The 27,096-nt window shown below is 35.7% G+C and overlaps 1 protein-coding gene and 1 long non-coding RNA gene across 3 annotated transcripts in view; one reads left to right on the top strand and one right to left on the bottom strand.

Annotated features, from left to right (window-relative positions):
* Positions 1 to 27,096, bottom strand: part of LOC144438338 (uncharacterized) — a 302,136-nt gene that overhangs the window by 34,005 nt on the left and 241,035 nt on the right. The window lies entirely within an intron of this gene.
* Positions 11,145 to 16,624, top strand: LOC144437253 (beta-1,4-galactosyltransferase 6-like). Of its 2 annotated transcripts, XM_078126154.1 has the most exons (7): positions 11,145 to 11,338; positions 11,880 to 11,960; positions 12,090 to 12,133; positions 12,576 to 12,692; positions 13,923 to 14,110; positions 14,811 to 15,013; positions 15,503 to 16,624. In XM_078126154.1, exons 1-7 carry the CDS (start codon positions 11,170 to 11,172, stop codon positions 15,733 to 15,735), a joined length of 1,035 nt encoding a protein of 344 aa, XP_077982280.1. In that variant the 5' UTR covers positions 11,145 to 11,169; the 3' UTR covers positions 15,736 to 16,624. The 2 variants fall into 2 exon arrangements, with proteins under 2 accessions (XP_077982280.1, XP_077982279.1); XM_078126153.1 differs by having other exon boundaries at positions 11,880 to 12,133; positions 14,811 to 15,035; positions 15,546 to 16,624.

The raw sequence follows: 27,096 nt of genomic DNA, 5'->3' as shown, positions 1-27,096 counted from the left end.
TTTTGAGGGCAAAATATTTCATAAAAGGATAACACTTTTATTTCATACGACAAAACATTAATTTCTTGGGTCAATTTAGAAATATCAAAGCAAAAAACTACAATTTCTGTGACAAATAAATTCTTTTTACGGAGCAGAAAATTAATTGCGAAACGAAAACTTTTATTCGTGTGGCCCAACCTTTATTTTCGAGTGATAAAATGTAAATGTCAAGCCGGAATATGAATTTAAGTCCCTTACAATCTTATACTCTGACTGCAGAAACAACATTTGTCACCATACAACCTCCTTTTCTAATCGACAAGATTTACTTAACACAGGATGCAACATTAATGTTTGGGGACGAAACATTAATACGCGAGGACAAAACTTTCTTTTTGCTTGACGGAAGTTGGACTGCATGACGGAAATTGATTATATATCCCACAATCCTCGGCACACTCTTGGCGGCTATTTCAACTTCGCGACCAGCACTATATCTGATCATGTCAAGTGGTAAACACATCAATTGTTTCCAGTGTATAATTTTTTTTCTCTGCCTGCCTGCCTGCCTGCCTGCCTGTCTGTCTGTCTGTCTGTCTGTCTGTCTGTTCAATTCAATTCAATTCAATTCAATAAATTTATTATCCGGAAATTTGTCTTTAGGCTCAAAACACAATTTACAAACAATTTACACAAGTACAATATATACATATACATATACATATACATACAGTGAGTTTAAAAGGACTTTACAGTGAGTTTAAAATAGACACAGCTGTTGGAACGAACGATTTTTTAAAAAGGTTTTTCCTTGCAAGAGGCATTCTGTGACGGTGACCAGATGGGAGCTTTAATAGTGAAAGAATTATGCAAGGGGTGCATATAATCGTTGACTACTTTCTGGGCTTTCCTGTTAACTGCCGTATGATAATGACATGCCAGTGTTGTTTGACGACAGCCAATGATCTTCTCTGCTGTATTTACAATACGACAAAGTTTACTCTTTTTTTTAACCGTGAGATTACCATACCAAAAGATTATATTGAAAGTCAAAACACTTTCAATAATAGACCTATACACTAATTGCAGCACGTTCTGACATCGAATGACTTTAATTTCCTAAGGAGATATAGTCTCTGTTGAGCTTTTTTCGCAATATAGTCTGTGTTTTCGGCGAAGGAGAGCTTGCCATCAAGAATTGACCCAAGGTATTTGAAACTAGTGACAACTTCAACAGAGTCTCCATTCATTGATACAGGTGTAAATTGGTCAGTTACTTTATGTGCTACAACTAATTATTTTGTTTTTGAAACATTCATTTCTAAAAAACTGTCTTTACACCAATTCTTTAAAATATTCAGCTGAAGAGCTTCATCGAGTAACAGACCAACAAGTGCCATGTCATCGGCAAATTTAAACAGACAACTTATTGCAGAATTACATCTCATGTGATCAGTATAAATTGAAAATAATGTTGGTGACAACACGCAACCTTGGGAAGCACCAGCATTCAGTACAATTTGATCTAATCACCAACTTTAATCACACGCAAAACATGTACAAATGTACTATCAAAAGGCCATGATGTATTGTGATGTATGCTCCCAATATAAGAAATTGATGTCAAAAATGAGATTTTCACTTTCCATGGGGATAATGGACTCCAACTTTTGAAAAGACAATTAATATAAGCACCAGTCCTTAAAAAGTTAAAATTGTGTTACAATACACATTAATGACGCTATTGTGTATTTTCTCAGTTTAGTCGCCTGGTGGCACTGTTCACGCTGCAAACTATAGCATCTTTTCTTGATTCTATTTATTGCTAAAATGAATACTTTGAAACCGACATTTTTCGATGTTTAGCCAAGTAAGCTTATTCTTCAATATATCATGAATTACTTCAGAGATGCCTCCTACATGCAATGAAATCAAAAGATTCCGTAAACAAAATCCCTTGGAAAAAAGGAAGTTAGTTTCATCAAGATCTATAATTGAGATTCACCCATTGTTTTTATGTATTCATATCGTTTCTACTTTGCCCACGTTAACACACAACCAAAACTTTAAAAGGTACTTATAGGACGAAATGTCATTTACAATGTACTGATAACTGGTTTTATTTATGGACATTGAAAAAACACTTTTTAATTGCTATGGATTCACGCGGCATTTTGACTTCTAAAACAAAACGGGGGTGATTATTATGTTTGCGCGATTGTCATGTTGCAGGAACCCGTGCCATCAGATTTATTATACCCACATGCATGTCCCTCATCTCAAATGCCAAATGTTTACAAGATCTTTGTGGAACTTTAAAGCGTCCTCTTAATCATTGGGTTGGGTAATGTCACGGCTATTCATCACATAAGGCTACGGTTAGAATGTACGGCAGGGAGGAGGGGGGGGGAAGAAACTATTTTGGTCAAAAGAATTTCGTAGGCCCCCCCCCCCCCATAATTTTCATAACCCGCGACACATTTTAATATGTGTAATTATAACCCACCCCCACTTCCGTACAACTATATGGTACACTGCATTATAATAAAAGTGACAATCGACTTCAGCGTCCATACATTACAATATAAGATTTAAACTTTCATTACCCAAATAGATGCAACAAAATGTCTTACATAGGGCTGTAACCTACACTTTGAAATACTTGGCCAGCAGGGTTTTTTCTTTCAATTTTGATTTGGGTAGAAACAGCATACAGCCAGTCAGAAGAGACAGACAGGCAGACAGACATACATACAGAGGGGGAGACATACATACATACACACACACAGCCAGACATACAGACAGAAGAGACAGACAGACATACATACATACATACATACAGACAGACAGAGATAGAGACAGACAGAGATAGAGACAGACAGACAGACAGACAGACAGAGAAAAAATTATACACTGGAAACAATTGATGTGTTTACCACTTGACGTGATCAGATATAGTGCTGGTCGCGAAGTTGAAATAGCCGCCAAGAGTGTGCCGAGGATTGTGGGATATATAATCAATTTCCGTCATGCAGTCCAACTTCCGTCAAGCAAAAAGAAAGTTTTGTCCTCGCGTATTAATGTTTCGTCCCCAAACATTAATGTTGCATCCTGTGTTAAGTAAATCTTGTCGATTAGAAAAGGAGGTTGTATGGTGACAAATGTTGTTTCTGCAGTCAGAGTATAAGATTGTAAGGGACTTAAATTCATATTCCGGCTTGACATTTACATTTTATCACTCGAAAATAAAGGTGGGCCACACGAATAAAAGTTTTCGATTCGCAAATTAATTTTCTGCTCCGTAAAAAGAATTTATTTGTCACAGAAATTGTAGTTTTTTGCTTTGATATTTCTAAATTGACCCAAGAAATTAATGTTTTGTCGTATGAAATAAAAGTGTTGTCCTTTTATGAAATATTTTGCCCTCAAAAATCAAATATTTATAGCACAAATTTAGTTTTCGTCTGTCACCTGTGGGCCACCGTACGTTCTTCAGTGGTATGGAAAAAGAGAACTGCAATAACGACGAAGATAAGACAAATCTATAGTAAATTTTCTAAACAATTGTGATTAGATATTTACTAGTATTTATCATAAATTATTTGTTACAGTAATATCTTATACATTTTGATATAATATATGTACCTACGGTTATCAAACTGTATATGATCTAGAAATTTATTTCCCGGTTTATATAGTAATCCAAGGAGCAATGGGATTTGACACGTGGTTTTGTTATAAGATTAGATACCGATTTATATGAATTGGAATTATTACTTGATCTTAATGATATATCTGTAGTAAGAATACGGACAGGGCTAATTAAACACCATCCTCGCCACAGGTGGTCGTGCTTGACAGGTTTCTGTTATGCTTCGTCCAAGAGTTTAAAGAATTCTTGCTTTAAAGTGGCCATATGGATGACAGATGGGTATTATTTTGGATTTATAATTCTTAAGACAACTCTACCATATATTCGTACTTTGAAAAAAACAGCGTGAAACATCATCGGCCAAATCCATGAGTCTAACTCAATTAATTACAAAAAGTTAAAATGTGTGTAAAAGTTTGTTATAGTGTTGTTAATAACAGATATTTAAATAAAAAAATGTTTTGTAATGTTTTGAATCAAGGATTTAGTATATATTATTTCACATTTTTTGTCAAGTACAAATATAGAAATGTTTTATGAATTAAAAATCCAAAATGAATACCCATTTGCCATCCATGTGACAGGGGAATTCGAAATGGGTGATCCAAATTTACTTTCAAAAAAGTGTGTTATGAGTATGTAAGACACCGTAGTGTCCGTCAATACTAAAGACATACATACATACATACATACATACATACATAGTATACATACATACATACATACATACATACATACATACATACATACATACATAGTATACATACATACATACATACATACATACATACATACATACATACATACCGTTTCATCTTTCGCCAAGTAAAGTGCTCAATCAGCTTGGAGAGCAATGTATTCATAAAAAATTAAAGAAGACGAGTCTGTTATTTAACAATAATAACAGATTCGTCTTCTTTCATTTATATAATAATTATTATTATTATTGCGCTACTAATATATAAATCATTATGCAAATTGACTGCCGTCCTTGCGAGCTAGCCTGGGGAGAATACTGTCATGGGGATTATAAGATAAATTTCATTTGGGAATATAAATGTTTCTCCTTTATTGACCACGGCCACGTCCACTGTTACTGATGGAAAAAACATACCTAACAATCTTCAATTTAAAAGACAAAACAAGTGTAGTCGATTGTAGTTTGCCGCTACAAGAGCATATATACCGGCTCTAAGCCTCCAAACTTACCAATACCAAAGGGCAAGAATTTCAAAGATTTGTTATTTACGTATAATTCGCACATATCCCTAAACCTCACCCCGATTCACATGTATGATATTCGTGGGATGACACCCACATCCCCATCCCCCACCCCCATCCCCGTCTTGAACTTGCATGCTACAAGTGCTCGTGGTGTTTGCCGGTATACATGATACTTGAAGTAGGATTTTCAATTGGTATAACAGGTTTGTAGGTCACTATATGCTGGGTTGACAAACAGCATCAGCTGCACTTCGGTATTACTATTTAATGATCGTCTACCCTGGATCCTGGATTATATTGATTTTACAGGACGTTGTATACAATTTAACCCATCCTACATTCAAGTGAATTGGTCCAAATAAGGTATTCTAAACATTTAGCAACACTAACGGTTATATCATTCAAATTACACGTGTTCCATTTACTAGCGATGTATAATGCATAATAATGTAATCTTCTCTAGTTTTAGCTTAATCATTTTTACCATTCTTGATTTTTTTTGTTAAAGTTGCTGTGTATTCAATTCCTTTGAGGAGTATGTGGACTGACAACTTAACAAATGTGTCAAATATTTTCTGATTAATTCATTTTTTTATAGCACTGGCATAACTTATATTATCAGTGTTATTGAAAACAATTGTGCATATTCATTGAGTTCAAAATGAAAGTTTTGTTAGAAGTTATTTTTGTATTTTAATTAATATCGCTTAATACTAAAATATTTGTGCTGATGTTCTGAAAATTTATCTCGTATTACAAACATAGTGAAGTGAAAGGGAACTTTCTATCCACCCATCTGTCTGTCCGGCCCTCCATTCGTTCGTCTGTCTGTTCGTCTGTCTGTCTGTCTGTCTGTCTGTCTGTCTGTCTGTCTGTCTGTCTGTCTGTCTGTCTGTCTGTCTGTCCTTCCCTCGCGTCTCTGTCTCTCCATCTGTGTCTCTGTCTGTCTGTCTGTCTGTCTGTCTGTCTGTCTCTCTCTCGTCTTTTTAAAGATGTTGAAATATCACTTCATTTTAGAACATTTGAATCTAAATATATGCCAATCACTATAGTAAAATAGCTGCTGAATATTGTATAAAGTAGGGTTTCTTAGCTTGCGTGTTAATTAGGCCACATACCATGTAACCAGGGTGACAGTTTTCCTCTAAAATGTGTACTCTTCTCCTGAAGTGCACATAATTATGTGTCTACATGATACATGTCTCTAGTTTACCAAAACATCTCGTTGTTATCATGTGAAATCCTCATTTTAAAGTAGAAACCACTGGAAAACCGCGTAGTTCAGCATAAGGTAATTACAATAGTCTCATTAATAACTTTGTCAGGTATCATACGAAAGCTCTGGTACGAAATACTGTGTTCTGTCACAACAATTGTCCCATCTCAGTTGAAGGCTGTTTATAACTATTTTACTCTCAACTTATAAGTTTACACCAAGGTTTGTGATTACAATACTTCTTAAATATCATGATAAAGCATAATATTTCATTCACGTATTGAACACAACATTTCGCCATTCATTGTTTTCAGTCCCTCCGCTACATACAGCATTACCCATCGCAAAATGATAGTCAACCCTGTTTAGAAGTCCAAAGTCGTAGTCTGATTGTCGCTTCAATATTCGACCGCATATATATCAAGCTATTAAGGGAATTAGTACATGAAAAACGTTTATATTTTCACATGCTTTAGGGTACATTAAAGATGCGTGATGGGAATCCTATCTGCATTGACGTTACACGGCAATGCATGACGTTTGGCGTGGATGGAACTGTAAGAAGTAAAGCAATGACAATCAAATACCCCATAAGTAGTACATTTACATGTTTCTGTTCATGTAGAGCCGACATCATCCTTTTTATTTGCATAGCTTATTTTATATCTTTATAATTGGAAATAATATTTTCATAAAATAGGGAACATATTATCTTTATCAATCAATCCATCTATCCGTCCGTCCATCCTTCTTCAGGTACTTTGATAACTAAGAACATCTCTTCCTGATACATGTATATGTATAAGAGATTTGGGGCGCATTTTCGCATCTTTCATCCAGAAAAAACACATCATATACATGAACGAAGGACATTTCCTTCCTTGCTTTGAATAGAAAAGTCTAACTCGACTATATGAAGTGTATTGCTCTAAGTTCTATCACTTTCATGGAATGACTTGTACGCAGGGACTGCTGGGAAAACGGTACCACAATTCACTGGGCGTATTTGCAAAGCCGGCATGATCATTAGTACCATCCACAGTTCCTTTGTCCACTCTCAGCTGGTGGGCATGCGTACAGTATTAGTTTTGTCCGAATGACGAAATCTGCGGGAAATGCAGCATTAATTAAGTGCCAGCCATATTACTTTCAATGAAATATGGTGAATGAACAATCATCAGATGTATCACACGAGTATATTACAATAGGCGAAATTGGTCATCATGAAGAATATTTTTTACGTGCTTTTCCTAGCACTTACCTGTTTTGGGTGTTTCACAACATGGTCTTTCTACTGGATTATAAACGATCCAAGCAGAGGTAAGATAACACGTCTTCTCCTTTTTTTCAATATTTCTCCAGTTATGTATAACGATAAAAGGGCATCTATGTTTTTATATCCAGAAACTTGGTTATTTGTGATCATTAATGAGTGAAACCTTATCGTTGCCCTTCTGCTTACCACACCACTGTGTATCATCCATTGAATTCAAAACTAGATTCTCTATCGTACTATTACTATTGCTGTCATTAATTACGATGTATCAAAGGGAAGGAAACTTTACGGATTCCCACTATCAGCCATTGTAAATTTAGTTCGTCTATGATACTTAGAAGCAGAGCAGAGTTTACGGATGGGGAGAAAATCGGGGAGAGAGGGGCGATTACAAAAGTCTAGGTTGTCACCGATGTGTGTATGTATGTATGTATGTATGTATGTATGTATGTATGTATGTATGTATGTATGTATGTATGTGTGGGGGGAGGGGGGTGCGCGCGTGCGTGCGTGTGAATGTGTGTGTGTGGTCTACGCAGTTTCCAACCTTCCAGTTATAGTCTCCGGTGGACCAATATTCGAATTTAAGACTACAAGGCTCAAGGTACAACACCGAGAGGAGGTTGACAGAAGGTTGACAGAAATACACGTAACAAATTATTAAATATCATGTTGTAATGAAGCGTAAAATAGCCTGTAGTCTTCAATATATACAAATATGGAACTTATTATTACCAATGCGACAATAAGTATAAGAACATAAACTTAAATTGCACGTTCTCAAAGTAAGTGTTTTCAGTTTGGAGAATGTTTAATGCCTAGACATAAAAAATCAATTTACTGTCTGCTTGTAAGTGAAGGTACATGTGTCGATTAGCATAGAGATTACCATAGTAGAAGTTGTGGTGTGTAGGCAGTCAACACCATGACAGTTAATCTAAAGCAAATGATACCTAACATTTGGCAAGGTTGTTGAATTCACTGCAATGGGTTGAGCAAAAATACGTCTATTCTAGATCTATACAGTTCGTAGTATTTCGAAGTATGCCTCATTAGACTATCTCTACATACACTTTACCATAACATAATTTGGGAAGGATGTTTGAATGACTATACCCTTTCAGTAGCTAATAGGTATGAAGCACAGTTTAAAATGTTGACAATTTACTTATGTTTTTATATGGGTAAAATAAAGCAAAAGTTGTCTCGTTATGACTATTGCTAAGTGACTGCAAAAAGTTGTTCATTCCTATCAATTTATCCGTGTTAATGGTGAAGTATTGTTATCACGTGACTACGGGTATGTCTTTTCTTTTCATAAATTTATTCCAATACTTAGTGTAACATAACATAGCGAGATAATCCAAAGTATCAAGTAACTACTATAGCGAGTTTTTTGTTTGTGTGTGTGTGTGTGGGGGGGGGGTGTAGTCTAGTTCCTATACAGTACCGTTACGATTTATAGCTTCACTCACAGTCAAAGCAGTTTCTCTAGAAGTCCTGAGATGCAATTTAAAATTCAACCACAGCCACCCACACAGTCATTAACATCATGTCTTTGTTTATCAATCACACAATTTTAACCAATAACATAGTCCCTGATAAAGTTAGTGTTTATTGGGGCAGTTATGTAATGTCCAAATATGGTATATTTGTCAGCTCAGGATGCTGCTTATACACTGTTTATGTCACTAGAACAGTTGGGGTTCAAAAATTGACCAGTGTCGAGTGTCGGTTACCCAGGCTCTCACCATCGAGGGCTTCATCCTCTCGCTCGGGGTAAAGCCCTCAATGGCGTGAGTCTGCGTAACCGAGATTACTCATCTCCCGGACAGTTCAAAATGGCCGGCTCTATTATAATATAAACACGTATTTCTGAATTGCGATTACAAACTTTCCGAATAATCGGAGATATAATAAATTTCAAGTTTACAAAGTGCCCATCTCTTGATATATACTGTAACAACACTTGTAACCAGCAGTTGTGTCTGGCTGGTAACAATTTTAAGTCAACTATTTTGAAACAGATTAAGTTTGTGTCATTTTTGTAATCTAGGTACACAGTCTCTGGACGAAACGATGTATTCCTGGCTGTGACAATCTAGGCACTGCGCCAAAACTACTAACCCCATGGGTATAATTAATTTCTTTAGAATGCTATAAAGGGAATACTACCTTCTTTATTGTGACATTCACGTACTGACAGAGGAACGCTAAGAAGTTATGTCGAAAGGGCTGTCAATCTGCTGCAATTTAGTGAGGCGTTTTACGTTAGCCGTATATTAAGTTCCTACTTCTTTTTTGTTCACTAGTTGGTACACGATCTACTGTAAACCGCAGTATGTGTGTAAACATGGGGATCGAAATATATTATTTTTACCTTGATTATAAATTCAAAATCATATAGTCATTGAAATGATGGAATTTCCCAAGGATAAAAATGATATGTTTCCATATTTTAACACATACATGTACGTTTAATAAAATTTACCAGATAGGTAAATTGCAAACATCCTGCCCATAATCATTTATGTCCGTTGGTTAACGGTATACGTATATGCATATTTGGTGAAAGTGGATCAGACAGGATAACTTGAAAATTGTCTAAAATCTAACAAAACAGTACAAGATTTTGTCACATCAGCTTAGATTGAGAAAGGTCAAATATACCTAAAGACAATTCGCTGCACTGGCTTCGAATTTCTTTCCGTTGATATTAAATATGATCATTTCATAAAACGAAGCTGTGCATGCGCATTGCCACCAGTCTGGATAATCCGTGATGTTAAAACAACGGAACACAATTCAGTGACACATATGCATAGTCATCACTCATCACATTATACTGGGAATACCTATTCATTATTCATGGCATGTGCTAGGAGGGTATGTACCCAGGTTTCATGAATAAGATCAGGTGCTATATACACGTTTAATGTTTCCCTACATTTCTATCGACGTCCGCAGACGGTGATTTCGAACGCGCATTTTACGTGCACAGCAATTCAACTAAATACCGGTGCGGGGTATTTCCATCTCTAAAAAGAAAAACATTACACTTGGAGCCCTTAATCAGTACATGTCTGTAATTACAAACAAAATATACCGCGACTGTTTAACAAAATGAGTAGAATTGGAAGACATTCCCTCGCGTGTTGTTCTTGTTGTTGTAATTGTTTTCTATTGTTTTCCTTTACAATTTCCGCTACGTATTTGTCCCGAATTGCACAGATATTCAAAGTATAAATATTAGGTGATTAAGGCAAATATGATTTATGAATGCAAGCATCATTTAAAGAATTCAACCCATTAATGTGTTTACTACAGAAAAACATGTAAAAGAGTGTAAAATTCATCTCATTCTATAAAAGCATGACATGAAATTAACTATACAAACACTGATCAACGTGTTTATCTTATTCAGAGTTTTTTCCCTGCCATGTTGTACGTATATAAAGTTCATACAATGTCTATGTGATCAGATAGTCCTATATGCAATATGTAGAAAAAAAATAATCTCTGTCATATAAGCTTAGTTACAACTTGCCCTCGTTGAGTTTTGATGATTATTATGAGGAAGGGTTCACTCACAGAAATCAAAACGAAGGTAAGTACTAGTCATGCCCCTGGTACATGGTGGAAGGCATTTCTTAGCCATGTTTGACATTTTTTATCAAGCACCGTCAACTATAATTGTATGCTACATTTGGTGTACTCGCCTCGAGTTTTGACAATGGAATGTCGACATGCTTGCTAAGTATACATATATCTTTGTCTGCTTTTATTTCAGCGTACGGTGCTTTATACAGAGGCTTTTCAATGGGACACCAAATCAGGTCCTCATTTAAACGACTGGTGTCGACATCATCAGTATCGAGAAATGTAGATATATTGTCGATTAGCAATCGGGATTTTCACGGGTTAAGTCTTCCACCACTTCAATTAAATAAATCATCCATTTGCCCTGAAACGAGGCTTCCAGGTTTGCGTAAGTGTCAATCTTATCATTTTATCTCTAAAATCGGTCTGTCTGTCTGTCTGTCTGTCTGTCTGTCTGTCTGTCTGTCTGTCTGTCTGTCTATGTATGTATGTATGTATGTATGTATGTATGTATGTATGTATGTATGTATGTATGTATGTATGTGTCTATTCGTATGTGTGTTTCAGTGAATTGATGTCGCAAATTATATGGTTTAAGTTAAATCAAATCTAATTCATATGTAATTATGGCATGATTTACAAATACTAATAACCTTTTTGAATAATAAATTTAAATGTATGTGATTTTTATCAATAAGGCAACATTTTACCAATACTACTGGTTTGAAATTACCAACTTCCAAGTATTTGTTACGTTATTTACTTATTGCTTGCCAAATCATGACCAATTACATAATGCAGCGTCACATATCCAAGTAAATATAAGCATTACTTTGTTTATATATTTTTTGAAAATCTCCTTTAAGAGCGGGATGTATGAATCCGTGAAACATCAACATTTTTGTGATTGTTCAACTATCTGTTCACAGGGGGTCTGTTGGATTTGAACATGACAGTGTGTACTATGAAGGAAGCTGAGAATGCTGTCTTTAAAAAACAAACAACTGAACATGCAGTTGGAGATATTGTTTCAACTGCAAATAAAAAACTTTCAAATTACATGATGATAAGTAACAATTACTATGAGGCTTCCATAAACAATGGACTTAATTACACAGTGGATAACTATACATATTTACCAGGTGGACTGTGGATACCAAAGGAATGTAAACCAAAATGGAAGGTTTGTTCTAACATCGCTCTTCAGATGCATACATTACATATTTTTTATGTCACTGCATAATTTTTTATTGTATTGTATATATAAAATTGTATAGAGCCAAATTTCTGAATCGCAGTATCATCGACCTCTTTCCCGGAAGATTAGAGTCTTTTTTACGATTTACTTTTCAAACCCAGTGGACGAATACTCTACCGGCTGTTCGCCCATCTGTGTATTCAAGTGTCTGTCCAACCATATCTCTTACATTTATGAGGCTCAATTGCATTCAAACATAACACAAAAGCCAGCAGATTCCTGTGTACTGATTTTCATAGCAAACACTGTGGTGCACCATATGCGGGATTGAAAGCTTTGCAGTAGATGTCCTTCTGGAATATGTTCTTACTATAATCCCCAATTCTAGGCAGTACATTGATTTCCTTACTATATTTATTTTTCACAGGTTGCTATTATAATTCCCTTTAGAGACCGTCACGAACATTTACCTAACCTTATTAGGCATCTTGTTCCAATGCTGATGACACAAAGACTAGAATTTGGGGTTTTCGTTATAGAGCAGGTAAGTCTGGTCCTGTTGGTTCTGTATGAGAAAGAATGCATATTGGTAGTGTAGCGTAAGATGAGATAATGTAAAATTAAAGATGGGGTAGTATACTCTTATTACCTGGATATGAGGGCACTAGTAGACAACTACTAAAACTAGGGCTGTTATGTAGCAACTATTTCACGAAACTGAAAGCTGACGGAAATACTTGCTACATAGCAGCACGAGACACCTATAACACATTAAATTCCTTGGCACGTATTCTTCCCAGCGTCAACACAAATCACTGGTAGAATTCCTGCGCTCCTGCCCTTGGGAAAATAGAAAATGAATTTTGATCTGTACATGCAAATTGAGGTTACTATGGGTCACTAGTATGTATGTGACATGATCTAAAGCCAATCACTGAAGGCTATATGAAAACGGTGTGTTACAACATACCATAAGACAACGCAACATAAACTAACACATTAAACATAATTTACAAAACCGTGTGAAAAGTATCGAATTAGCATTAATCTTGTCATATCACTTGGGATATCAGTTGTTGTCGTCCATGCACGTCACAGAAATGTAGGTGGAACCAGGTGTAAAGTGAATGCCTTCTTCAAGGTGTAATGAACAGTTAGTTAGAATTCGAAGACGATTACTGTGGTCGCATTTGTTAATGCAAAATCGTGTAATCAAAATGATCTGTTTGCCATAATTTATTGCCAACCAAAATTATATTGGTAGGAACCGACAGTTGAGGGCAGCTTCCAATGTTATTAATTATTCACTCATTATGGAAATTGGGCTTTAGTTTCAAATGTTAAAAATCAGCTGCTCTAGTTCATATGATTAAATCATTTTAGTTCAGTTTGACTGGTTTGAAGTGAAAGAGGGTTGAAATATTCTGTATAAATAGTCTAAATGCTATGTAAATTCCCCTTACTAATTTTCAGGCCGTGGCAATTAAAAATGTAATATACATGTACGTGTAATTGGTAATATATGTGTAATTGGATCATCATTTTGGGTACCAAAGTATAGAGACATATTACCTAATTACCGAAAGTCAATAATAATTCAAATTGGTTAAATTATTATGCAAACCACGACCCCAAACTAGATACAATATATTATTCTACCGTGTTATCAATGTGCCCTGTAGATTACAAGTCGCTTATTGCATTGATTAATCACGTTGCTCAAGGTGCAACTCTCTGTAAAGCATAAGTATTGTATTGTCGACGTTTTTTGTAGGCTAATACAGACAGTTTTAACCGAGCAATGCTGTTAAATGTAGGATTTATTGAGTCACTCAAGTTTAACAAGTGGGATTGTTACATATTTCATGATGTTGACCATATTCCTGAAAACGATAACAATTATTACGGCTGCGGACTGCTTCCAAGACATTTTGTGAGAGGAGTGGACAAGTATGGATACTGGTAAGAGATAGTACTGTATTGAAGAATATCGTTTATCGCGATGTCCTGGTTCGACCACCGCAAAAAATAATGGATTCTGTTCGCATTTTATGTTCACTAATACCATGTTGCCTCTGACAACCGATCAACGTGATCCGGTTTGATTGTGAATGTGAGTGTATATGGAAATGCTAGATGAGGATGCCTATAATGAATATCATCAAGTAATCACTCAGGGAGGCGTGGTATTAGTAGGAAATACAAGTATTTACTTTACTTTCACAAATGAAAAACAAATTTGTATATCATACATCACGCCTTTGTAATATTTGACACTGATGTATACTACTTCATATTTGAATGTTGTGAGCGCATGCGCATGGTGGCTTTTCTTTCATGTATATCTGCATCGTAACAAAACATGTACAACCCGTTTTATGTTAGTATTATTAGAATTCTGTTTGATACACAATAACAAACTGCACATACTAGTCTAAGATAGCAAGAATGAATGAATATAGTTTCCTGCAACGAACTAATGTACCACCATACGGACATCAAATGCAGAGTATAGAAACATTTGAGTCAGCTTGCGTTCATATGCTTCAACAATTATTTCTTAACAGAATTCATAGTTTAACTGCCCGCAAGTCCTCTAAGTACACAGGAACTGTGGCAATACTTCAAATAGGTGTACAATAAACTTATGTTTTAATGTTAGGTTGCCGACCAATAGAACATTTGGAGGAGTAAGCGGTGTAACTAGAGAACAATTTCTCAGAGTAAATGGAGCCACTAACATATTTTGGGGCTGGGGTGGAGAAGATGATGATCTATGGAATAGGTTATCATTCGCTGGCTACTCACTTTCAAGGCCTGTCGGCAATGTTGGCTATTATAAATCAATGCAACATTACAACAAAGGCACGCCACTAAACACAAAGAGGTAAGAATAATTAAAGAGGTAAAGATGAAATCAAGCACAGTTCGTCATGTATCGTCCAACACCCTAAAAATAGTAACGTTAATACCTAAACTTTCCCTTCCAACAATATTTTCTTGAAACTGTCGGCCAATACAAACGTACACAGGCATCAAAATAATCATTTTGATAATTGGACAATATCTTTAGAGAGCAAGCATTACATTTCAGATAATTTAGTACATGTATTGATGGTAAAGAAGTGCATGTGTCATTTCAAGTTTGATGGTATAACCGGTAATGTGAATGGTTAATTTGGATAAATAATAATGAGTGTTTGATAATTGGGTCTATGCAAGCTTCACATTTCATATAGTTTCATATAAATAATTTTCCAAGTAAGTTGTACATCATGTACAATTGCTATAGTTCAGAATTTTGCATGCCAGCAATGTGTGTAGGCCCAAATATCTATGGTGTTTCCCTTACAGGAGACATTCAATTAAATCTGGTCCTATTTTCATTTATCAACAGATTCGGTTTGCTGCGCAAGTCCAAAGAACGTAACTTTTATGACGGCCTTAATAATATAGACTATGACCTATCCGCGTTGACAATTGAGAAGCTCTATTTCAACATTTCCGCAGACGTCCATAGAATTCACCTTAATATTTCCATGGAAAACTCTTTAGTGGACAAATACATTTGTAACAATTGCTTCTAGATATACATCAGTACACCCAAAACATATTATAGTGGTTTCTACTGACGACCCCCTTCGCCATTGTGATGTCACTTGAAGCAGACTGGGTAATCCGTAATGGAAACAACAATAATATAGTGTACTCTCAGGAAGCAATATCATTTATATTTTATAACTGTTTGAGCTCCTGCAACGCCTAGTATATATCTGTATACACTTTATTCTGCTGTCAGCAAAGAGTACTAGTATAGCAATGAATTTCACAATTAAGCTAATTAGTAGTGCTATATGAGTGGGATGTACTCCATTGAAAACAAGCAACACGTACATAAGTCAAGAATTTCCCATGTGTGTGTGAACTGAACCCATAACGAGGCATAATCAACGACAATGTAACTTATCAGTACTATTCTTGTTTGTTATTTATCACCTCTACATGTGACGTCAAATTCCATCTAGCCAAATAGGCATGCCATGTTCTTCATTAGCATCATACATGGAAGTAAGTACTGATGACCTATGTAAGAATTTCACTAGAAGACTGAGGAGGCCAAACCGATGGCCTTGTTCATTTTATACTGCACGCTCTGTATTCAAAAATGTACTACCGTTTGATATTGACTCATGGTATTTGATATTGTATATAGCGTTTGTATACCCCGTTCGGTCCATACAATAGAAATACTTTTTTTATAAGTTTAAAAAATGCTAAAGATTGAGTATTGTACTTTTTGAAAGTATTGCTGGTTCATTTCTAACTTTTTGCTTTGTCAGAGTAAGATTGAGCATGATATTGTACTTTTTGAAAGTATTGCTGGCTCATTTCTAACTTTTTGCTTTATCAGAGTCACACAAATTGTATTGTTAAGGATATGCAATATCAAACTGATTCCGTGTAAAAGCTACGAAATAAAAGGCTTTCCTACGAAAATAGTCAGTGTACTATCGACTGTGCTAATTCTGCTATTATGCCCGAAATACAGTGTTTGTCAAATTATAAATTGCTCTCAAGATAGACACCATCTTGGATGACATTTATGTTACAGATCCTATGCTCACCAATTGCATTTCGGTGGTTTCATTACCCAAATTACTGTGTGTATTTTAATATAATCTGCTTGCTTGCCAGTATTCCGCCATCGAAATTCAGTTATTGGCAGTGCAGCACAGCCCAGCATGGATGTTCGACTGGAACTAGCTTTTAGAGTGGTTATTATGCACCAGAAATGTCATTTTATAACATTGAAGCAACAATTTTAGTTTCCCACCACCAATATTAATTTACCATTGTAGCTACGAGGTTAGTCTATCTGCTAGACATACAATTTACGACACACGACCAAACATCTCTATCGAGGATGGTTCGGGCAAGCCCTCACGGAAGAAAGCCCGAACGTCTAGCAGCAAGACTACCACGAGGTGTCCTATATGCAGTACTTTAATTCAATTTAAGGTCAATATGTTCACTTCAAATCACACATTGCCACCTTTTCCTAAGCCACATGGTAGTACGAGTGCATAATATAACAATAAACTACCGACTGTCATTTTCCAGTTACGGTAAAGAACCAGGTAAGTAAGTCAACCTGTTTATAGCATCAAACTACCTACTTTACAATATCTATGTCAATATGCTGTGACAGTATGAGGTTTATTACAAGTTTCATTCACCTCAGACTGGTGTTATAAGCCTTACAAGGACGTTAAATCAGTTAGGAAATTCAAAATGGTTGCTGAAATGTGTAACCATAAAACGTATGACAATTGCTATTGAAAGCTGACATTTGAATTATTTCTCTTTGAACTGCCTGAAATTCAGTATGATCAACACCACTAAAATGTATTTGGAGCTATTGACATTAAAAGTGAAAAAATGGAAGGGCGGAATTAGGTGGCAACTATAACATGTAACAATTATGGTACAGCAATATCGTTTTTAAAAAATGTATACATGATCAATACGAGAACGAGAAAGCCCATTTATATGATTTCACTTACTTTGAAGTTGTTTTTTTGCCCTCCATTGACCACTGCGTGGTAAATTCCCGTTACTATCGATAAAAGTAACATAGCAACAAAGACAACCCAATCCACCATGCCAAATAGAGTGACATCATTGGAGGACATCCTGCAACTTTTTACGAAAATTAACTCCAGTGAAGAAACAAAAAATTCTCTTGCCCCTTCCGTCAAAGATATAGTTGTCAATGAAAAGAGTGTCATTTTTTTGTATTTCAGCATCACTTTTTATGTTTAAACGAGAGGTATTAGAATCACTATTGGGTGCATTAGAGGGTGTCGGCTCGGTATAAGCGAGCGGGGCGGACTTGGACAAACCTGGCAGAATGGTAGTTTCTTCAAATGCGAACTCTTGGAACCTTTCTCCTTCGAGAAGTTCGTCGAAATCCTGAAAGAGCCAGTCATCCTCGGTGGCATCTTGTTGCATTTCAGCTTCTTCTTTGAAAGTATTTTGAGTTTTGTATAACTCCACGTCGCTGTCTGACATCTTTCCCCCTCGAAGACAGGGAAGTGAATGACGTGGCACATGGAAATCTGCAGAGTATTAACCTCTGTGTATGTCTAGCACGTGACAACCCTAAACCAATAAAATCAACTGAATACATGTGTGCATATTAAGGTCGTTAATTGTCCGACTCACAAGCGCTACGTCGTTCCCGATTGGTTAATATTTGCACCAGGTGCTGTTGACGTTATATACGCCGGATAATGCGACTCTTATCATGCATTATCCTATACATATTTCCTGTAGGTTAAGTTGATGCATATACATAACAAATCACGACCGAAAACAGACAGACAGACAGACAGACAGACAGACAGACAGACAGACAGACAGAGAGAGACACATATATATAACATGCCATTACGTATTTTCCTTAAGTATCCTAGATTTTGAAAAATAAAAAATAAAAAATTAAAACTATTATAATGGCAGCTTTCTTGCCGTCGAGATTGCCACATTACAGGGGGCATTTTGCAACACACACTAATTAAATTTTTTTCCTTTTATCATTATACAGATTATATTTTATTACTATCTTCCTCTAAAGACCCCCACAATGGTATTAGTTGGTATCATTGCCAGTGAAGTCATCTGCTGTATAAGTGCCAAAGAAAAAAACAGCAATGTGAATCCAGTCTTACTGGCCAAGCATATAAAGTAACTGTATTCACACTACATATATCCAGACAACGCAATCCAAGGCTGCACATTTCACACGATATAATATTATTCTGCTTTTGTGGCCATTACAAATCATAATGGGATCCTATCGTAGAGACTGGTAGATTCTGAGAGCCTGAAGTTTTCTGGAATATTTGGTTGAGTAACGGAGCCACATAAAGTGACTGAAACCTCCTTGGTACTAGCTACCGCTCACCAGTAATTCTCTACCGACAACAAACAAGTCAGTCAGACCACACTCGATAAATATCAAGTACAACTTTTATTTAAACTCTCCAAACACCGCAAACTAAAACTTTGTGGCACTAATATGCCTGACGCGTGACGGTTGATCTCTAACTGATACAGTTAAATCACTTTGGTAATCACATGCCCTTACGTTGAATGGAAATTTCCAGTAAGTTATGATATTATATCATCTCTTTTGAACAACCTGAAGTATTTACAGTCACGAAGAGATGGGGCGCTATATCTAAAAGAAATATGTATTAAGTTATTGATGGTTTCCCTTAACAATACCAAAACAAAATGATGTTATTTTTCATTTACGAGACATCTCGGTAGTTGATTTCACATATTCATACACGAATGAAATCACATCTATCATGGATGTGGTCAGCAATAACACGTGTTTTACGAATTTTTACTTTTTATAGGGTGCCTAAATCCAAAGACGATAATGATGAATGAATATCTGTCTGGTTTTCTTCAAAAATGACCTCCTTTCCTTCACATTGAGAAAGCCATAGTAGTAGTTGCCGTTTGATGTTCGCAAGTCTCTCATTTTATGAATAATTTGCCCTACTGATGACAATTAACATGATTACACAACTCTTGGTCATGGGAAGTGTTGTTCTATACATTTACTGAATTATTCCTAAAGCTAAAGAAATGTGTTAATTATATGTAACATATGAATGAATTGAGAGATATTTAAAATTAACTCATCAATGAAACTCTTGAGATCTACTTATATACACATGCTAACCCATGTTCTCTTGTACACAATATCAAAACATACATGCATGACCACAAAATTTAGAGTTTGGATGGTTATTAGTATGACCAGAAGTAAACTGAATCCATGGGGTCCATCATGGTCATGTTCAGTGTTTGCTGGCTCCTTTGCCAGTGGTCGTCAGATCTCTGACATGCTGAGTTATGTAAATTTGCCTGCCCTTGACTTGTCGCAAATCTACCTATTTATCGTGGTGTAACCTTTCACTGATATTTAATGTTGACAAGGTCAAGGATGGCTGGTGCACACCACATATTCAAGTATTTAAATCTTTAAATATTTTGAATTTGTTATTCATTTCATTTTCATCTATCCCAGTTATTACTAGTAGCCTCCTAAAGGAGTAGAGTCAGTCACCAGCACGCACGTTATCGACCTGAAATCTGGTCACTAAACAGCGAAGAGAGAATGATAGACGGGTGCACAGATTACTTTAGTCAATCAGGCGAGAGAGGGTAGGAAGACTAAGGTTACTTAGTAATCGTCTGATTGGCTAGAGTAGTCTGTGCACCTGTCAATCATCCTTTCTTTGTTCGCTGTATAGTGTCCACAGTTCAGGTCGATAACATCTGCACGGTGGTGACTGACATCATGGTTTGAAGACAATAGACTTCACACTGTTTTAAATACAGGAACTCGTCGCGATGGGGTAGTTTTGGCACAGCTTGTCCCAGGTAAGGCAGCTCGTTGGCTTGTTGGAGTTCAGTTGTGTGATGTTCGTGATGCCCGGTGGTTTCATTTCAATAACTGATCTTGTGTAGTATGTGTTGGCCTGCACCGTCGGTTAGTTGCTCATTCGTCAGGTGCCTGGTGTGTGTGTGTGTGTGTGTGTGTGTGTGTGTGTGTGTGTGTGTGTGTGTGTGTGTGTGTGTGTGTGTGTGTGCAGTGATCGCACAATTTCTTTTTTATTTATCTTTCATATACAAACACCATTTCAGTGCATTAGCACTGTTCTCCCAATGGAACCTGTTGCAAGATTACGTACACAGAAAACAAACAAACAAAAGGGACAAACCAGGACAAAAAGTTACTGACGCAGAGTGTTCTTTAAAAGATATCCACCCACATTATTACCAGACTACATTCTTAAGATGTCTTTAAAATATCGATGAGTTCGGAGGTGATCTTATGGATAGATTGTTCCATAGAACAGCACCACTATAGTGAAATGCCCGTTTCCCATATTCCGTTTTAACTGTAGGGATGTATATGTTACCTACCTAAGTGTCTTCAAATACTTTTGATTCGTATTACACCATACATTCGCAGCATAATCGAAATGGGGAAGGACTAAGGTATTGAACATCATCTTCCTAAGTCCCATTGGCAAAAAGTGTTTGATTCTCGACAGTAGACCAAGGTTTAGAGAAACTTTAGCAGAAACTTTGGAAATATGCGTTGAAAATTTCAATTTTGAATCCAGCCAAACCCCTAAGTATTTGAAATCAAATACTTGCTCTACTAGGTCTCCCTGTATTCGAATTTGCAAAACTGAATTTAATTTTAGTCTTTGTGAATGTGCATATCGTGCCAAGGTTTCCTCGAGCACTCTGAGAGGGTCAGTCTAACTTGACATATGGTGCTGTATTGTGAAGGTGAAGTGTTGTGTGATTGCATGGCATGTGGTCGTCTCATTGAGGGGCGGGATACGGCATTGAATTGCATGTCTTGGTGTTGCCACCGATTGCGTCTGTCTGTCTGTGGTTTGTCAGTGTAATGTTGTGTGAATCGCTGAGAGAGGAGACACGAGAGGTGGATGTTCACTGCTGTGCCAAGGAATGATACTTTATTCATATAATTTATGTACAATTGGATATAAAGATTTAGTAGTTTGATACGGATGTGATAGGCAGGATCTCAAATTGCAATTGGTAGTAGTATCTTTATTTGTAGATCATACGGTACAAATGTATTCTATTATACTGAAGTATTGGAATACATTACGGGACTACTGGTGTAAAACAAAAAGCTAAATAGTAAATATATTATTACAACAATAACGTGAGTAGCATAATGCATAAAACATTTAATGATATCTCTAAAATGTAATTATTTCACATTTTCACCAATACTATTAATTTAGAGGCATATATATGTAGTGTCAACAGCTACAACACAATACTTTCAACCATTCGAGTTTCTGTGCTTCAACTACCCACATGTGACGAGTTCATCCATTTAAAATAATAAGTCTTCCTCATTCATTACTCTAGAGGCAAACTGACAATAAAGATAAATCTCACAGACACTATACACACAAATATGAACACATGACACCAACCATGCACCCAGTTGAGTGTCCAGTGAATCATTGATGTTTGTTGAATCATTGACCCTACATGAAGGGTCTGTGGTTCAATGCATGTATATGTTTGTGTGTGTGTAACATGTCTAATGGCTAACCAGCTTTGGTCTTATCAACAATTTACTTACAACAACAGGGAGTCAAATATTACACTGATAATAAAGGCACTCATTGCTAGTAAGCACTTTTAGCACAGTTTGAGACAGGCGAGTAATGTTTTGTTGTAGTCAGTATAGTTGTAATGTTGGATACAAATCAAATATATTAACCACGAAAACACGTTTTTGATAAGCTGTTCAGAAAGTTTTTTTTTTTTATTAAGTATGGATATCAACAAACAAACCATAAAAGCTCAATAAAGTGAGAGAGCGTGATAGGTTTAGGTATCACGTACTTTGTATATTTGATATATTTCGCAGTCTCCCCTGAATACGTGGCTGGATTGTAATGAATACAAAAATCTATCGGATACAATTTCTTTTCTAATAACCATACACTGCCATATAGTTTGCCTTTGATAATCTTGCCAAGGAAAGGCCCAATAACATTCAATAAAACATGTCATTGTGGGTATACCCAAATATTGACATTTTTATATGATGCATCTAAATGTATAAACAAGATATATGAATATCTCTTTTCATAAACGATATTGGCAATAAATTCAAACTGTATTCCCACTGTCATTTCAATCACGTGTCATACACAGAATTCTACAAAATAGCTAAGAAAATAAGAGTTTGTAAATACAAATTTAAAAAAAAAACCATTACCATAGACATTTCATTGAAGAGACTGATTGTGTCAATTTGTAAAGTAGAGTCTGACGTATATTTAATTGCATCTACTCGCGGTGACAAAACTCCATGTATCACTCGTCTTGTCCATGGCTTGTTGAAGAAAAATATCAGAGAACAAGTCTCCGGCGTGCAAAGACATATCCCAAACACAATATCAATTGTGCTGTTAATTGATGTCTGAAATATGGTCCTACAATCTTGTCATGAATGTTTCCATGTGTAGACAACTTTAATTGTGTCAATATCATAACAAAATTTCAAAGGTCATTGAGATGTAATCTTTAACTGGACATACATCAAAAGTCAGGATGGTTTGGATTAGTATCAAAATTAATTTATTTTCTCAAGACACAAGATCGACTCATCTACAAGGTGGGAGGGTGAAAGGTTAAGAATTCATCATGAAAAGCGCCCTCTTGCAGATGAAGTCAAATAAACTTTTGTCTTTACTATATAAACAAGGGTAAACACACTGCAGTAGTTACGCCCGTGGCCCACCATCTAGTTTTACTAACATATTAAAGCATTTTCTGAAACTTTTAGAGAACCTATTCTAATACCAATATTGTATTTCAAAATAATTATGGAAAGTTATGCAGTCGTGCAGTTTCCGTAACGTGACACGAGTCGTTACGGAAACTACGTACTCACGGTGATGATACGACAAACGAAGAGGTGATATTTGGTAATAACCTCATATTATGCCCTTTGCTAAATAGCGTGGAAGAATTACATTCAGGAAATAAGTTTTGTATCTTTTGCATTTGATATTTCTTTATCTAAAGACACAAAAGAAAGAATTCTTTCTCACAATAGTTTGTGTTTAGCACACTTTAATATAACAATAGAATACAGGAAAGGTCGATTGATGGATTAAGTTGTTCAGTAATAATGCTGATATGCTGTTTGAATGATATTGTTGTCAGATCTAGATAATCGTCTACTTCATAAGTTCGAAACTTGGACATATACCTGGAATACAGGGACTCTTTATCTCCTGTGTATTTGCCGGAGCAATGAGGCGAGATTTAAAAAATTACATATTGGATAATTATTATGCCTAAAATGGTACCAGGACAATCCCCTTCCCCGCCGATAAGTGTTCCGATAAGGATACCCCTCTCCCCACCCCTGGAAATCGCTACTTGAGTTTAAGTGTCACTTTTTTACCCTGGACCATTTGCTCCTAAAATTCCAGTATCATGACAATGTCTGTGTTCCAAATCACTATGGGACTCGGAGTTAGATATATACATAGTTCGACTGCATGTCCATCTGGCATCACATGTGAGGTCGATCTACCATAGTTTTGAACAACTTCGAGTTCTAAACTCTAGGGTTTAGAATATGATTAATATTTTAAAATCATATTAAAATAGAGCTCATCACCAAAAAATGTAATTTTTAATAAGCCAGCAAAAAACAAAGTTAAACGTGTTTGAGTGTGACCATATTTTACACATTTGCAGCTCCATATCATCTGGCCTGAATGCAATCGCAGCTATGACTGTTTGTGATATTGTGAACCCATGGCGTCATCACAGATCAATGGTAACTATTATCCCTATACAAGTGACGAAAATTGGGACACAAAGCTATCGATATTCTCATGCAAGTAGTGTTCATATATTATGCCATATTTTTCTTCATATAGCCACGAACAAAGTTATAGATACATGTATTTTGTATTCGATATAATAAGGAACATCCCACCCCAACAATTCTCTAATTTTCAATTCATGTTTAAGCATAATATTTGATTAAAATGATACATAAAATGTTGAATAACAGTTTGAATTTCAACAATTTGTCTCTGATAATTTCTTTAGCGCTTGCATTTGGTGTCCTGGCAACAGTAACTTCCCTGACTGTACCATATCTGGGAACACTTGTTGAGACTGCCTTTTCCTTTCTCGGTTAGTTTGCTGGTCCATTAGGTGGTTTCTATATTCTTGGACTGTTTTAGCCACGATCTAATACACGGTACACAATTCTTCATTGAACTTATTACTAGTATGTAGATTACTAGTTATTACTTTTTGCTGTAAAATGTAACTACACGTAAATTCACAACAATATGTAGCACTTATTATTATATTTTGCTGTGAAATACTATTTCACAATATTGGATTGACCAATCTTAATTTACTTAAATATTATTTATTCCATATGGTGTTGTTATTGGTTTCATTGCAACCTTGACATACGGACTTGCCAATGCAATTAGTTCGGCAATATGTCGCACATCAGGACAACCTTCTCACCAAATATTAAGTGCAAGTCATTTGGGATTACGATAATTAAATATCAGAATGAACACCACTCTACTTTAGCACTAGCCTCGACGATATTAGTATATATATATATATATATATATATATATATATATATATATATATATATATATATATATATATATATATATATAATTCATAATAGATAATAAATTAAAACCATATTTATTTATACCGCTCTACATACATGTGTATTGAGCACTCTTTACTCCAGTATGGACATATTACATATACTGAGTTTATACATCCGGTAAACACTCTTTCGATGGTATTGGTTGGCATAATTGGCAGTGAAATTATACGCTCTATAAGAGTTGAAAAAAGAAACCGTACAGTGAACCCACTGTTACTGGCCAAGTGTGTCAGGTATGTGTATACATATCTAAAAGAACGCATGTTGAAAAATCATTTTATCGTACGTATTATAGTTGACATGTTACTACCTTTTCATACTTTGATAATTACTGTACGAAAAGTATAAAAGTAAAAACAGAATATGAAGTTTGATAAAAGTCTTCGAAAATTATATCAATTGTTCGTAAATAGATTGACAGTTTTACTACAATGAAAGCCTACCTGTGGTATAACAATAGAAAACGTAATAAACATGATATTTGTTGTTGTGAGCAAAATAAAGCCTTCATAATTATTAATAGTTTAAAAGTATTGTCTCAACCACCATTTGATTTATCAGCGTCATGACCCCGTTATGACTGATAGTATGCGCTACTGTAACAGCAGAAAAAAATATTGATAAGACAAGATAGCCGATTCATAGAAATATCCACATCATGCAAAGCCTTACTGACTTACAATATTTAGTTTATAGACAGCTGGCATCAGTCATTTGTGATAACTTGTAATGGTGCAGCGCTAGCGGAGCTTCATTAATAGGGGAGATCTCCAGAAGCAAATCATTCATTGCCCAATTCAGCCAAAAACCGTACAGACATGGACGTTTGAACCAGTGAAACATATTTGACCAGTGTGTCTGATGGTCATGATAAGCACATTTTGTTACAGCGTGTTATAACTGATAGAATAATTGAAGTAGCAAGTTACGTGACGGAAAAGTGACAACGTCTGACACTCTGGCATTTCGTATCTGATTCGTGCCATGTCTAAAGTCACTATTCTTTTCATTGACAACTATATCTTTGACACGAAGGGGCAAGATAATTTTTTGTTTCTTCGCTGGAGTTAATTTTCGTAAAAAGTTGCAGGATGTCCTCCAATGATGTCACTCTATTTGGCATGGTGGATTGGGTTGTCTTTGTTGCTATGTTACTTTTATCGATAGTAACGGGAATTAACCACGCAGTGGTCAATGGAGGGCAAAAAAACTTCAAAGTAGGTGAAATCATATAAATGGGCTTTCAAGTTCTCGATCTCGTATTGATCACATGTATACATTGAAGGTGTTTTTTAAAACGATATTGCTGTACCATAATTGTTACATGTTATAGTTGCCACCTAATTCCTTCCTTCCATTTTTTTACTTTGAAGTTAATAATAGCTCCAAATACATTTTAGTGGTGTTGATCATACTGAATTTCAGGCAGTTCAAAGAGAATTAATTCAAATGTCAGCTTTCAATAGCAATTGTTATAATTGTTTATGGTTACACATTTCAGCAACCATTTTGAATTTCGTAACTGATTTACCGTCCCTGTAAGGCTCATAACACGGGTCTGGAGTGAATGAAATTTGTAATAAACCTCACACTGTCACAGTATGTTGACATAGATATTGTGAAGTAG

This window comes from Glandiceps talaboti, chromosome 7, assembly GCF_964340395.1.
Source record: "Glandiceps talaboti chromosome 7, keGlaTala1.1, whole genome shotgun sequence".
Classification (NCBI taxonomy): Eukaryota; Metazoa; Hemichordata; class Enteropneusta; family Spengelidae; genus Glandiceps; species Glandiceps talaboti.
The sequence above is the reverse complement of the archived record's forward strand: the minus strand, read 5'-3'. Positions and strand labels throughout refer to the sequence as shown.

What these genes read in the sequence shown, in the direction of transcription:
- LOC144437253 (XM_078126153.1), top strand. Translation starts at nt 11,170, where the DNA reads ATGGGACACCAAATCAGGTCCTCATTTAAACGACTGGTGTCGACATCA. An exon ending in AACGAGGCTTCCAGGTTTGC is followed by an intron (nt 11,339 to 11,879) that starts GTAAGTGTCAAT and finishes ATCTGTTCACAG; the next exon opens with GGGGTCTGTTGGATTTGAAC. An exon ending in GGGTTTTCGTTATAGAGCAG is followed by an intron (nt 12,693 to 13,922) that starts GTAAGTCTGGTC and finishes CGTTTTTTGTAG; the next exon opens with GCTAATACAGACAGTTTTAA.